The sequence below is a fragment of the Grus americana genome, chromosome 16 (genome assembly GCF_028858705.1).
Source record: "Grus americana isolate bGruAme1 chromosome 16, bGruAme1.mat, whole genome shotgun sequence".
NCBI classification, from domain to species: Eukaryota; Metazoa; Chordata; class Aves; order Gruiformes; family Gruidae; genus Grus; species Grus americana.
The window spans coordinates 11,340,541-11,355,244 of record NC_072867.1 but is presented as its reverse complement, the minus strand read 5'-3'; the positions used below and the strand labels follow the sequence as shown (position 1 = coordinate 11,355,244).

General features: G+C 39.1%; 1 protein-coding gene across 6 annotated transcripts in view; it reads left to right on the top strand.

The window, feature by feature from the left end:
• The window catches only part of ADGRD1 (adhesion G protein-coupled receptor D1), a 160,250-nt gene that overhangs the window by 129,190 nt on the left and 16,356 nt on the right, over positions 1–14,704 (top strand). For all 6 annotated transcript variants that reach the window (XM_054844772.1, XM_054844768.1, XM_054844771.1 and 3 more), the window contains one exon: positions 308–399. In XM_054844772.1, coding sequence (XP_054700747.1) covers positions 308–399 — 92 coding nt within the window. The remainder of the gene's footprint in view (positions 1–307; positions 400–14,704) is intronic.

The following is a 14,704-nucleotide window of genomic DNA, read 5'->3' as shown; positions in this document are numbered from 1 at the left end:
GGAATCCTGAGCACTTCTTTAGCTGTGAAGCAATGCATCAGTCCAGCCCTATCCTAAACAGACAAGGACTGCTCCTGAAGGAAAGAAAGTACAAGCAAAAACTACCCACTGTGGGGAGAGGGAAATCCATTGACACAGGTCAAACTATACCAGCCCCAAACTGGAAACCTCTTTTGCCAAATAAATACAACACACAGAGTTCCTATTTTCTGTTGTATTTATACAATAGACTCCTAGGGCAGTTTGCACCTCTGACACAGTCAGTACGTACCTTCCTGACCGAGTCTCGTTCCTTCCTCTTCTTCAGGTCAATATTGGTATTCTCATTGCTGTCACAAGAGTTATCTCAAGAATCAGTGCAGACAACTATAAGGTCCATGGAGATGCCAATGCCTTCAAGTAAGTTTTTCTCATTCAAATTATAATATAACAAGTTAATAATCTCACACAACGTTATATCATGAAGACATGTATCGTGGACTTCTCCCAGAACACTGATATGATTCCTCTTTAGTAAAAAGCAAATAATGTTAAAGGTAGCATATCATTCTCTTGAACGCCAGTTAACCTATATTTTATGAAAGCCAAATACTGCACAGGATGAGACCTGTGGTTCAGCATGAGCTAAAGTGTTTTCCTGCTTATTACAGTCTCCAGCATTTGCTGATTCATGATTTTCCCTTTTATTAATGGAGACTTTCCTCTTCCTGCTATATTCAAAGATAAATCTCACAGAGCATCATTAATCTGTACTGGGGTATTGCAACTATTCTGCTCCTTCAGAGGGTAAACCTTGTTTCTAGCTCGAATTCAGCATAATATTTAGGCATATGCTTATCTGTAAGTCTCTCTTGATACTGCAAAGCACGCAGACTTATGCTGGATTTAAATGTGTGCTTAAATTCAAGCAGGTCTTATATTAAGGTGTCTTGAGCCTCTTGGGATGGTGGCCTCTCTGAGAGTGTAGCGTCTTTAAAATACTGCAATAGCAAGGCTAGAGGGGAAATGTAAGGTAGATACATCCCTACGTCTGAATACACAAGGACAAATTCTGATTTCTAAAATCTATAGGATTACATATGGGTAGCTAAGAAGATAATTTAACATGAGTTTAAAGTAAGATGCTGAATGTTTCATTTTGTATTTTGTATCTCATAAAGATGCTTTAGTCCAAATATAAAAAGGACGCTTTATGCAACTCAAGGAATACGTAACGGATAGAAGAAAAATGTGATGATGGTTTGTGTTTAATGTTTCTGAGTCACAGGCTATTGTATGATAAGGATTTGGTGCCACTGCTCTGAAATGGTATCATAAAGAATAATTTTTATGCTTGGATTACTTATGTAATTTTTAAAATGCCATTAAGTTTTAAATATTGGTGACAGTTACCTAATTGAAGTTAGTTTAGTTATTGTATACTTATCCAACAGGAAAAGAAAAACAGTAAATAAGTCTACACAAAAATCCATAAGATAATTACATTGCAGTGAAATGAAAAGACTGGGAATTAAAATGACTGTTTCAGGTTTGACTGAGTCCCTGTGACCTTCAGAAATACCAAGGAAATATAGAATCTTAGGAGGCAAATAACTATATTGTCAATGCCAATTTCTATACACTATTAGAATTACGAAGACAAAGGAACAACCTCCATAAGTAGAAGACACACAGATTCCTCTATGTACTTAGATATTTCTTTACTTGTATCACAAATAATTGATTCAATACATACTGTATCCTGCACACTAATATTTATTAATTTTTTAAAATAAAACTTTATGTGCGTACATAAGTAAACCAATTTATGAATGGTTGGTCTAGGAACAACATGAAATCCGTTTAATCAGGAGTATATGTCCTTAGTTCCAGTATTATCAGCTGTAGATTTGGAATGGTGGAGCTCTGTACTGAAAAGGGGACTTCTCCAGACACCCTGGCTAGAAGATGCTTCTTGTGCCAAGTAATTTTTAAAATCCAATTTTAGGATTTGACCTAACAAAAGTGATGGTGATGGAGAAAAATGGTAATCAATGGGAAGATATATCTGGAAGCATTCAATCAATAAATTATTGGTTAAGCAGAAATATGCTTTGATAGAACAGGTTTCCTCATAGAACTAAATTAATTCAATGAGATATAATTGAAGGTAAACAGAACATACAGAATAGCTCTTTTTCTGTAGATATCATTACAGAAATGGGTCCTCAGAAGAAATTTGAAATGAGAAGGGCATAAATAGCTTTCCAAATCGGATCTTAGAGAGTATTTGTACCCTGATTCAACATAGCAGTGAGGCATGATGTCACAGAGAAAGTAGCTGGCCTGTTGGAAAAAAGAGAAATATAAGGCCTTTGTAACACTGGATTTCATTTTCTTGTCATCAGTATTCCTTATACAGGTGAGAAGTTTGTAAGCCTAGTGTGAAATCATTCTGTCCATGGTACCATTTTCCAAAAAAAGAAGAGAACAAAACAACAGAGGGTTCTGTTCTGACAGCTGCATGGGAAATGTTATTCCTAGTGAAAAAACCCATGCCTCCAACCACTGAAAGATCCTAGATGTTGATTAGCGGTTGTTAACATGTGAGAGTGGATAAACACAGCAAAACGAATCAGTGACAGAGAGCACAGAGAAATCAGAAAAATGCAATAAGCTCTGTAGTTTCTGTTGAGTTGCTGTCAGCAAGGACTACAAGGTAGTTTTTGAATCAACAAGTTCAATTGGCTTAGGGAGGAATCACTGAAGACTGCAAAATGCTTTGTGTAATATGAGCCTTAAATAAAGGGCCTGTCAGGCACCCATCTGAATAGTGCAGTTCATTTGATATTAGCTAGGGAGGAAACTGCAGCATGTTAGAAAGAATTTATCAAGCACTTCTTAGAAACAGCTGAATTAAAATGGCACAACGTGATTTTGGTGAGAGAAGGAAGCACTTTGTCATCATGTTGCAGTTGTTTGCTGCAGTGAAGTGGTACATGAGGCAGAAGTGGGGTTTTTTAAGGTTGTGTTCACGGTTTCCGAAAGCCAAAGACAGAAAATAAGAACTGCAGTGCAAGGAGCTGTGGTGGGGAAGCCTGCTCAACCCAATAAACTTGAGAGGGAAAAAAGGAAGGATTTCCGTGTGTCTTTTCAAGCTGGAATGAAATGTAAGTGGAAAGCACAATGAGAAACAGTAAGTTGCTGTCTGCAACAATTTGGATGATAGCACTTAAACAGCAGGGTTTTGAAGTTTGCAAGTGATAATGAACTGAACGGCGTAGCAAAGCTGGCTGGAGAATGGCAGCAGCGCCTGTGGCAGGAGGGTGAGGGAGGTGCCAGCGCCAGCTTGCCTGTCCTTGGTAGCTCAGGCCAGTATTTGTACCTGCCTGTAAGCACCTGACTAAGAGCCTCACGCTCCCGGCTCCTGTTGACTTCAAATACGAACAGCCATTGCAGTCCGAAAATCCCAGCCTTCAGGTTTTACAGAACAGGCTCGTCATCAGGCTCACCTCTTGCCAGGGTTTGCCGCCAAAGGAAAAGTTTAATCTTGCTGACGAGGCCTGGCTTCCATTTCTGCTGCAGCCCGGATGGGACAGCACCTGACCTGGATTCGTCTCCCTTAACTTTAGAGCTAAGTAAAGCTGCCACCTCCACCTGGACTCCTGATCAGTGGAGAAATGGGTGCTTCTACTATGCAGCTCAACTCGTCTGTTATGTGTTCATCTCACCTGCCTTAAAAGTTCTGATTTCTCCCCAGAGACTGAAGGAAGCCTAGACTGCCCAGCGTGGACTCAGATACCATCTCTGGGCATGTCTCAAGCCAGGTGTGATAACTCACACCTCTGAGGCCATCAGCCCATAGCTGAACAGAGATTACCGTAGGAAATTGCCAGAACAAAGATGCAGTTTTGAGCCATGATGCTATCACTTAGAAAGGATATTTACTGTTAGAGAAGTGCTAGTACTGGAGCATATTTAGTTTCCCTAAAGATTAAGTTACTTGGCAACACAAGTGGATATTACCGACAAGGCTTGTTTCTCTTGGCAACAGACAGCAATAAACTGATGCAATTATTTAGAGTAATTGTTCCTGATTTTCCATATGGCAACAGGTCCTCTCAAATGCTGACTCAAAAGTGACTACGGAATATGCATCGGGGTGAGCCAGTGCTCCGCTCTGAAGGCAGCGTCCGTCAAAATGCATGTTTAAAAGCCAAAATGGAAAAGGAGGTTGTGAACAAAATTCCTTTTTTATCATAAAATTAATTTTACTCATCTTCCCCATTCACATTTCACCCAGAATAAAGCGCAGTACGTTATGGGCTGTTGGACTTCTTCAGGCTCAGATGTTGCTCGTCACGGGGTGATTTCAGACAGCATCTTGCAGAACACTTTATTCTAGTTTCAGAGATACTGGTGTGGACAAGTCTGTTTGTTTGTTTACTTAAAGTAAATAATAATAGCACCCCCAAAATAAAATATAGGATAAACTGAAGAAGCAGCATAAAAAGTAAGTTTATATGACAGTTAAACTGCAAAATGCCCAATAATTTAAGGCAAAATGAATATAATTAATTAATCAGTATATGATCATAGATGCTAACTAATGCAAATGAGACTCCTGCAACAGTCTGAACAGTAAGTATTTGATTGTAGGAATTTTTGTGTGTCCGGGAAAACAGTCACTTTTTTAGCATCTGAAACTGTAATTCTGCAAGAGCAGTTTGCTGGTAAGAGCTGAGCAAAGAATTATTATCGGTTCCTATTTATTACTTGAATTTACTTAAGAACATGCTTTTTGTATTGTTTTCTGAAGCATATTGAACACATGTATAGAATATGCGCTGTTTCACTTAATGGTGATTGATTATATTTGAACCTTTTATTCAATGATTAGCTATTGACTCTCAGCAAAATAATTTTATGTCATAATTCAGATGCTGCTTTCTGAGAATGTTTTGCATCCAGGGAACAGATTTTTCAACAAAAAAGCTAATCTGAATGTTTTAGTTTATAGAATGCTGAATCAAATACCTTGAAACATTTAAATGCATGCATACAGCATTTGTTTGCATTATACATTCTTCTTGACTGGGCCCTCTTTTAGGGAAATAATTAATCATATGTTTGAGTTTAAGCATATGAGTAGTCTCTCTGAGCTTAATGCAATTCAAGCAGATTAATTTAATGGAATTGCTCACGTGCTTGAAAAGGCACATGATTACATTTCTGAGTTATGGACCATTTGAATTCTTTTTCTTACTTATTTCTGCTGCATGTAAAGTCTTAATTCCAGTCAATGCATTCATTAACTCTTATTAGGACCTAAATAGCTTTTTTCTTGCTGTTGTGCCCCTTCAAAGACTCATTGCTGTGTTTACTTGGGAATTTACTTCCCTGTTACAGTGAGAAATTATATTTAATGTGAGAGTGTTTTAGAAACCTGCACATCTCATTACCCAGGGGGAGAACTCTTCCCTGATTAAGTTTATCACAGGTGGCTGTTTGGTTACATGACTTACCTGCTTCCTGGATTACAAAGGTTTTTCTTTTTTTACAAGTATAATAACAGTTTTCAAAGATCTTAGTTTTCCACTAGGACTAATATTAATCGTAACAGAGGAAGAAAGGCAAAGCATGTCTCTGTTGCAGGAACAGTAGTTTTTGTCTAGAAACAAAGGCACCATGCTTAGCCATACCACTGCGCTTTCCCAGCTACTTCACTTTTGCATCATATTGTCCAAAGAGACAGTTTCATTAACTTTTCTCAATAAATTGCCAAGTCCAACTCCTATTGAATGCTTTCTCACTGCTTGCTCTGAAATGGTCCAAGGAGTTGGAAAAAACTATCTTTTTTATAAAGTGTATACTTCAGGAGCCAGTGAACCAGAAGTGATAGCTATCATAGTCATCCACAGAGAAAGCAATTACAACAAAATTAGAAATATTTCTTAGCTTTTTACCCTATTCTTTCTTTCATCTTACTCATTTCCTTTGTCCCTCAAAGCTTGATCTTCACTCAGCAAAGTAATAAAGCAGCCTCTTAGTTCTCTATCGAGGGAGGAAAACCATTTTTTCTGTTTAGTTAAATTAATGACTGAATATTGGAACGAATGGCAGTAGCTGCAGTGCATGGGAGCAAAACAGGGCTTCAAGGAAAACTCCACAGGGCAAGCAAGTTGTGTAAGCTGTTGCGTCAGCCCGTTCCACGTTTTTTAATATAGCATAAACCACTTTGGATGAAATTGAAAACAGAGTATGTAGGTTTAATGCAAATCTGTTCCTTCCCTTGGTTATTTAAAAAAAAAAAAAAAAAAAAAAAGCTGTACAGAAAGATTTTCCCTTTGACAGATACAAATGCAAGAGGGTTGTTCTCCAACAGCTCATGATGCTGCAGACATCTGTATGGTTTAACCGTGTAATTGACCATTCCAAAGCACTTTGCCAAGCCATCTATTATATCCCTGCAGCACACCGAATGCACTGTGGCAAATTGCTCATCCGTTTAATCAATGATCCGTTCCATGCCATGACTCTGCATCAGTATTTTACTTTGTTTATAAACGGACCGCCTGCCTTTCAGCCCAGTCACCTTTTGTCTCAGATACCAAGCCTTCGAGTTAGTGCTGATAGCTTCGGTGCTTTTAACATCAGGCATTATTCTGCAAGATACTGTGTATTTCTTGCATTTTGTTCTTGTGCTTCCATTCATATTTCATGTCATTTGATGTCCAAAGACTTCTCTTTCTAAGGATTATTTGCAGCAGTTCATTTTCACAGAACGTACTTGTCAGTCATGGCACTTGCTTGAGGGTCTCGTGAGTGCTTTCCTGCCAAAGGAGATACTGTAATGTCTCTCTGTAACTAAATTCCACCCCTTTGTGATACCATTACAGAATTTCTTTTTCAAGAGGGTTGAGGAGCAAGTTACAATCTGCAAACTCTTCTGAAAGTCTACGGGGATTGAAAATCCATAGCACTAAAAAATTCTTTCTGTGTCTTTCTGGGTGGCAGATGCTGCAGTGCAACCCTCGGAGAAACGTAGCCCCTGCTTTTCTGGGCTCTGTTGAAAAAGAGCTTTTCCCATTTGCTGAAGAAGAGCCATCAGTTTGAAAGAGCAGTGTGGCAGGCCAAATCTGCTTTCAGCAATTCCTTTTCTTGACAATTCTAATTGTGTGTAAGGAATCATGTTCATTGAACATGGCTTCAAACAGCATGAGTGATGTACCTCATGAAAAGTCTTGGAAGGAGGAGAGTTGACTGGCAATAAAGGAAATAATTAAAACGAAAGTATTAAGCAATGACAATTAGTGAGCTGAAGTGCTACTGCCAATGATAATGTCTTCAACCTAATTAAATTTTTGGCTCATTGAATATGACAAATACAAATGCAGTTTGGGTATCTCCTTATTAGACTCAGAGTTGTAGACTAAAAATACGTGGGTTTGAACGTTGCCAATGAGAGTATTAATGAGGAAGTGCTAATCTTTTGGGAACCATAATGGCAGTAATAGTAGTGCTTTCTTTACCGCAGATGCTAAGAGTCAGAGCACTGGAGAAAGGCTCCAGGCCATGTTGTGATTGTTCAGGAGCATTTCAGGCACATTTTGGGAGGAGTAATAAAAGCTTAAAAGTATATACAACATAGCTGCTGAGAGGAGGCTGCTCTGCACAACCACAGAAAAAGGAACAAATAGTAATAGGCTTAAACTGATGAAAAAATCAAATATCTTTAAGTTTCCAGTAGTGGGATGGGAGTTGCAAAGCAATGGAGTTGATCACCTGGAGAGCTGCTGAGCTTCCGTCTTTGAACGGCTTTCAGAAGTGGTTGCACAAATGTCTGTCAGTACTAATTCTGGTGCCAGGAGCGACAACTAATCCTGTCTCATGACTGAGCTGGACAAGATGCCATTGTGAGTCCTTCCACAGCTTATTTTTTTATTGGTTGTCCCCTTCTGAGCCAAAATTGTCCTTTGTGAGGACTGTTTTCCATATGTCATTTCTCCTTAAACATGATTTACTGCTCCAGGGTAATCAGGGTGTGTTGATTGTGAACTCCAAAAGAACAAGCAGCTCTGCTACTCGTGTGCCTAATTCTTGTATGAGGAAGGGCAGTAAGACTTCTGTTGGAAGATGTCCCTGCTCACTGCGGGAGAGGGGGTTGGACCAGATGACCTTTAAAGGTCCCTTCCAACCCAAACTATTCTATGATTCTATGATACAGGTACGAAATATACTAGGAAAACTTGATATTTAAGAGACGCTGGATTTTCTGAGTATAAGGATATAATACTTTTCATTAGAGATGCTAAGGCATGTTTGTTTTCATATCTGAATGTCAGGATAGAATGAGGTTTATTAAAACTTGGTTATTAAATCCCTATGATGAAACCTTGCTCTGAGCACAACAAAATCAGTAATGAAAGAGAAGGGTATGACAGAAGGGGTCATACCAACCCACCCTTCAGCTACTTCTCCTCTTCAATGTCTAGAAACCTATGTTGTGCTTATTGATCTATGGTTGAATCAATTTCTTGATTCCACACTATCAGTCCCCAATAGACACTAAAAGCCGTCGCTGCAGGTGAAAGCTGTTCTCTGTAGGAGCTTGAGGGTGTACTATGTTGAGATGGGGCCTCCTTAAGTCAAATCAGGATTTATATGGCATTTAATGAGAACAAAATACTCTCTTGACCCCATGCCTAAGGTTGGATCATTCCTGATGAGTCTTTCGTGGGATACTCCAGCATACGCAGGAGTTGGGTCAAAGATGTTGTTAGCGATATGATATTGTGACATATGTGAACAGTGCAGGTGTGGTATCGCCCCCTCTCCCCCCAGGTTGTCTAAAGAATATCATGTTGTCTTTACTTTAGAATTATAACAGAAATTTTCAGCTTTTGAAAATCTACAGTGAAAAAGATCTTTGAAGTTCACATTCTTCTGTTTTTAAAATTTTCCTAATTATTTTTTGGTTTCAATCTTTTAATCTGATTTTAAGCCATGAAAATGCTGGTAGGAGGAGGACAGTGTTATGAGTTATAGCTTTATGGCTGGCACCAGAGTAACTATTAAATGCTGGTTGTTCATCATGAAATGGTACAACTCACTGTGAACAGCAATAACTCCAAGAGTTTGCTTGAACTGCTGCATTTACATCCTTGGGCCAATTTATAATCCTAGAACTCTATGTCAGCTTTATGCAGAATAATAAGACAAATATTATAGTTATGCCATCACATAAAGTAAACGCTTATTTAAACATGCACCTTGTGTAGAGCTCTAGGCAACCTTGTAAATCACTACCCAGTCTGACACAGCTCTTAGCTAAGTGTGATTTACATATTTTCCTGACAATGCTCTCTCAAAATAAAATTAAATAAATGAAAAATATGGGTAATTACAATAAAGAAAAGGTCCTATTTAAGAATCAAAAGTCCTTTTAAACTTTTAGATACTATCTTCAGGTAAATAATAAAATGCCATTAACTATAGATATGTTACAAGTGTTTTGGAAATAGAAACTGGAAATTATGCCTCATTCTTTTCAACTGAGAAAGATGTGAGGCAGAAACATATTTTACTGAAAGAAACTGAATAAAAAGCACTTTTATTGTGGAAGAATATTAGAAATAATCAAAAAGACAGTTAGGTCAGAAGATAATTGAAAGCATGAGAATGTCAAGAGTAGTGAGATATTCTAAGGGAGGTGCTGTAATCGCCCCATGAAGAGCCATGCTCTTTAACTCTCGTGTGTTTATTATCCCCAGGGAGTCTAAGTAGCTTCTCTAGCCACCCTCCCAAGTTAATTATTTTAATAAAGATATTAAAAAACTAGGGAATATCCGAATACAGTAACAGAACAACGAAGCCTTGGGTGTTCTCATGTGAGTAGAGATAGTAATGATTCATATTATGTGTTCGAAACGGTCAGCAGCAATAAGACCGGCATAAATATGTATGGAGCTGCATAAAGGAGCTTGTCATGAGCTATGGTCTGAGCCCACCGTACAGAACAAGAGAATCAGCAAATCCTCAGCTCAGAAATTAAAAAAATAAATGACCACAGAGTCTATTTTTCATTTTCATAATGTGTATGGAACTGCAACTGTACCCAACACTGCAGCATGTTACTAAAACAAAGGGCTTGAGATGGTTCCGGAAAGCCAAAAGAGCCTCAGACACAATTGGTGGCAGCTCCGCAGCAGCCCTCTGCCTCCGCGGCCAGCCTGCACCCCGTGAGGCAGCTGGCCGGCAGCCTGCAAACCTCCTGCTCCTGGACACCTCACGGATATTGCAACGGGGTGAGGGAGAAAAGGGGAGGGAATCGGAGCCTGGCGCGACTGAGCCGGGATTCTGTAAGGAGTTTAGTAGGGAAGGACGTAGATTTTTCCGTATTTTCCATTCGCAAGCAGGTCCTTGGGAGAAGGCAGGAGTCAAACCAGTTAGTAAAACATTTTGAATCTGACAAATTAGAAAATATTTTTTTGGAACTTTTCTGACTGGGCTTTTCTGCAAGTAATACAGCATCAGCTATGACGTTAACTTTGATAAACACAATAAAAACCGTATGTTGCTTGGCTTCTTCAATGCCAGCTTAATAAGAAATCAAGTTCCTCGCATTACAGCATTGCATAGCTGAATGCTTTTCTGCAGTTTGTGTTATCCTCTGAAGCAGCAGTCACTAGCGGTTTTTAGAAACCAGACAGCAAGGCAGCAGGATTGTAGTTGTACTTCAGCAATTCTTTTTGTTTTTTCCCTTATGTACATTTGAGACAGGCGATCAAGCAAGTATACGGCTATTTATTTGCCACTACTCCAGTTAAAGCTCATATGAACCATTACACAGAAAATTACTTTTCTTTCTCAGTTTATATGCCTGACCTTGATAGCTTTGCTGTTCGCTGGTACCGTTGCCATGGAAATGGGAGAATGATCTTTCTGTTGATATCATTGCATAATTAAGGGTCACTGAGACTGTTTAGGTCAAGAGATCATTTTCAGAGTTCAGCTCCTTGGGAGGGGTGGGAGTGTGTGAATGTTATTGCACAGAAATCTTGTGTATGGGCTGATGTGATTGTTACTTTGTCATCCTAAATTAAACTATGAGCCCCCCTGACTTCAAGCTAAGAGCCAGAAATGTTTGCCAAACCTACAGATTTCCAATAAACCCTGTCTCTGTGAGACTGCTTTTCCTGGGTGTTCCCAGGCATACAGAACTACCAAGCTATGAAGTTCATTGCCACTTGTCAGCTGAACAGTGGTAACTGGGTGTGTAATTGCTCCTGACCATTTTGAATTGTGTATAAAACACAATCACTTATACTGGTAAAAGCCTCTGGTGATGGAAATCTGAGTCTCTCCAGGGTGTAGCTAGCTCACAAGTTTTTTTCCTAATGGCTTCTCTTAAAAAGCTTGACATTTCTACAAGGGCAGTTTAAGAAATAACGAATAGAAGCCTGTCCTTCTCCAGTGGACATCAACAACAGTTTCTTTCCCTGCAAACTTATATACTCAAAACTTCTACCATTTTTGACAGGCCACATTTTCTAGATTGCCAATCATTTTTGTTGCTCGCCTCCAGAGTCTTTCCAGAGGACCACACTTCTCTGGAAATCCAATACCCAAACCCCAACATGATGCTCCATCTCAGGCATCACCAGCATGGAGCACAAAGTAGGGGCTACTTCTTATTTTTAACACATGATGTTCCTGGTTTGACATCCCAGAGTAAGGAAAAGGAAAAAAAAAAAAAGTAATGGGGTTACATCGCTAGCTGAAGTTTTATAAGTCATGAAAAAACAGCTTTATAAACTGTATTTCATTATCATTAATTAAATGAAGCTACTTCCATGTTAACACCTCATCCTTTGCTTTGGACAACTCTTGAGATGTTTAGGGGTAAAAAAAGGCTCGTCCACATTAGCCTCATGGTTTGGCAAGCCAAAATGGACGTATGCTGCCACACTGTTCCTGTTTCCTTTGCCTTTCTTTCTACACAGAGATTTTTGAAAGGTCTGTCTGCCTGTAGTTTCTGGCTCTCTGAGCAGGTCTACATTTTTGATATACCCTTTCTTTTTCCCTGCGTGTCCTTTCTGAACAAGCTGTGCCCTTTCGTATCAGTATTCCAGTCATGTGAATTCTTCCCTCAAATCTCCTGTTATGCAAGGAAAAGCGAACACTATGAGGTCTTTTTCATAACTTCTGTAATTTGACAATCCCTCTTTATTAGCACTGGGTCTGTCATCTTGGTTTACTGCCGGGAAAACAAAGATTTTCACCGCATGATATAATAACTATAAAAAAGATTCAGATGGCTGTAAATAGCACAATAAGACTAATTTTCAGTATATTGTTTCAAGATGACTTGCAGAGATTTAGCCAATTAAAAATAGTAAGTGTTGGGCTGATGTAGATTCATGCCTTACACTAACAATATACCTCAGGATAGTCTATACAGAAAGCTGTCAGGAGGTGGAAGAAGTCCTGCATTGGGAGCTTTGAAAATGGATAAAACAATGGAGACTGGAGTGGAAGAAATAATTAGGTGGAAGTGCTGGAGAAAAGAAGTAGATGACATCTAGCCTGGTCCATCTGGCACCCACAGGCAGGATCTAGCCCTTTGGGACTTTTCCATTGCCTTGTCCTTGGAAGAGACAGGTAATGAGTTTTCTGGGAACAAGCTGTCGTAACAAATTCCTTCTCCTGGGCTGAGTCCAACGCAGAGCTAGGCACTAGGTCCCTGTTAGAAGAAAGGGGGAGTCTGAAGGAACATCTGTTTCCACATATGCAGAGTGTCCAAAGCAGCCAAGGTTAGATTACCCTATTAATATGTTGCTCCTATAACTAACTTTATGGTCATATTTGGCAATTAATTAATTGATATCTTGTCTGGTCTAGAAGCAGAAATAATACCATAACCTTTTTCAACCCAGGACTAGCTCATGGCTAACTCTGTATGGATAAAACCAGACCAGATCCTCCTGCATAGTTTTTGTTGTCTGGTTGTGAGACAAAAATTCTGCTCTTTTCTTGGGTGCTTGCTCTGTAAGGTGCAAACTGAAAAAACTAAAAGGACTGTTCCACCTTTGGAAACAAACCAATGCTTAATAATAGTATGCTAGATGAAAAAGACCTGACCCATTAGAACACTGCAGTTTATTTTCTTCTTAAAACAACAAAATTAATCCCTCCAGACTTCCCAGTCAATCTGCTTTTGTGAGACTATTAAAGAACCCCTGAAGTGGAAGCGGGTAATATTTTCTTGTCTTCCCCCCCCCGCTTCATTTAAAGGAACTCCAGAATCAGCTTTTAAGGAAGAACCAAACACTATAAGAAACAGGGAAGTGAATGGTTTGCGTTCAAGAGATCCATAAATCTTCACTATTGTAAGGATCAGGGCTTATTGTTTTCCTTTTTCTTTTAAGTTGCTTTCATTTTCCACATGGTTTTCTGAGAATGTGATTATTTTGGCCTCTGGCCGTGGTTGTCAGTACCAACGGCTGGGAAATTTGTTCTCTCACCCATTACCAGAGTCTCCCAAAAAACTTTTTCAGCAGCCACATTTTTTGTATTTCCAAAAAATTTAACATGTGACTGCAACAAACAGTCAACCCTTTAGCCTAACTGGAAATGCACCACTGATTGTGAATTTATTATAAATGATTGTACGCAAAAGGATTGTATCATTGCTCACCTACGATGGTGCTCAGCAGATCTTAATTGATCAGCTAACTGGAAATATTTATATTGCATGTTCTTTTAGAGGTTGCTGTGGGAAAAGAGAAAACATATTCTATCAATCAATCACACTGGGGCTGTTCCTTAGGTTCAAGTGATGCTTCAATAGAAACAGAGCATAAAAGAAGCTCAGAGATACACAATATTTTGATGATTAAAGCACAAATATGCAACAAGACTATTCAGTAGAAAAAGCTCCCAGTCACCTTTTAAAAAAAACGACTTCACTAAGAACAGAGAGGCTTTCGGGTGTCTCTTGGGAATGAATACATGTACATCTGGGTATCCGGTGGTACAAAGCCTCTCGGTGCAGGTACCACATATCCTCATCCAAACCCAATTATTAATACTCCTTGGTTGGATGTGGAACATTCTTCTACTGTGAGAGTAAGCTCTTATTATTTTCTTTGATGACTCAATGGCAAAGTTCAGTGGAAAATTAGCGCTAACCTTGGGCTTGAGGATCGAGAAGCAGAGAATGCTGTCTCTGCAGCAGTGTAATGAGAGAATTAGTGTCAAAAAATGTTGGAGAAAGGAATTTTAGAAAGAGAATGGAAAAATCCCACTGCAAATTCAGTTCCCCTGGGAAAAATCATAACCACTGAAAATTCAGCTTGCAAGGACATTATGCTTTAATTCTTTATATTCTTTTAATAGCTTGCATTAAAGACAAGGAGAAGGACATGTTTTAGTTAAGTATTTATTACTTTCTTTGGGAAGTATTTTTTTTCTTTAGTAGTTTTAGGATCAGGAAGTGATGGAGGTGACGTGGGACTTGATCTGTGGGAGAACTTAGCAAGGATTCCTAAACCCCTGGTTAGGTGCTGAAGTCAAAAGTCAATGCTGCCGGCCCCTGGAATTGCCTTCTCAGTATTAAAATTCTTAAGGTGCCTCCATTTCTGGTCATGGCCATAATTTTGTCAGGCTTGATTGGGGTTTAAATGGAGACTTGGATTTCAGTCCCTGCTCCACTGAATATTTA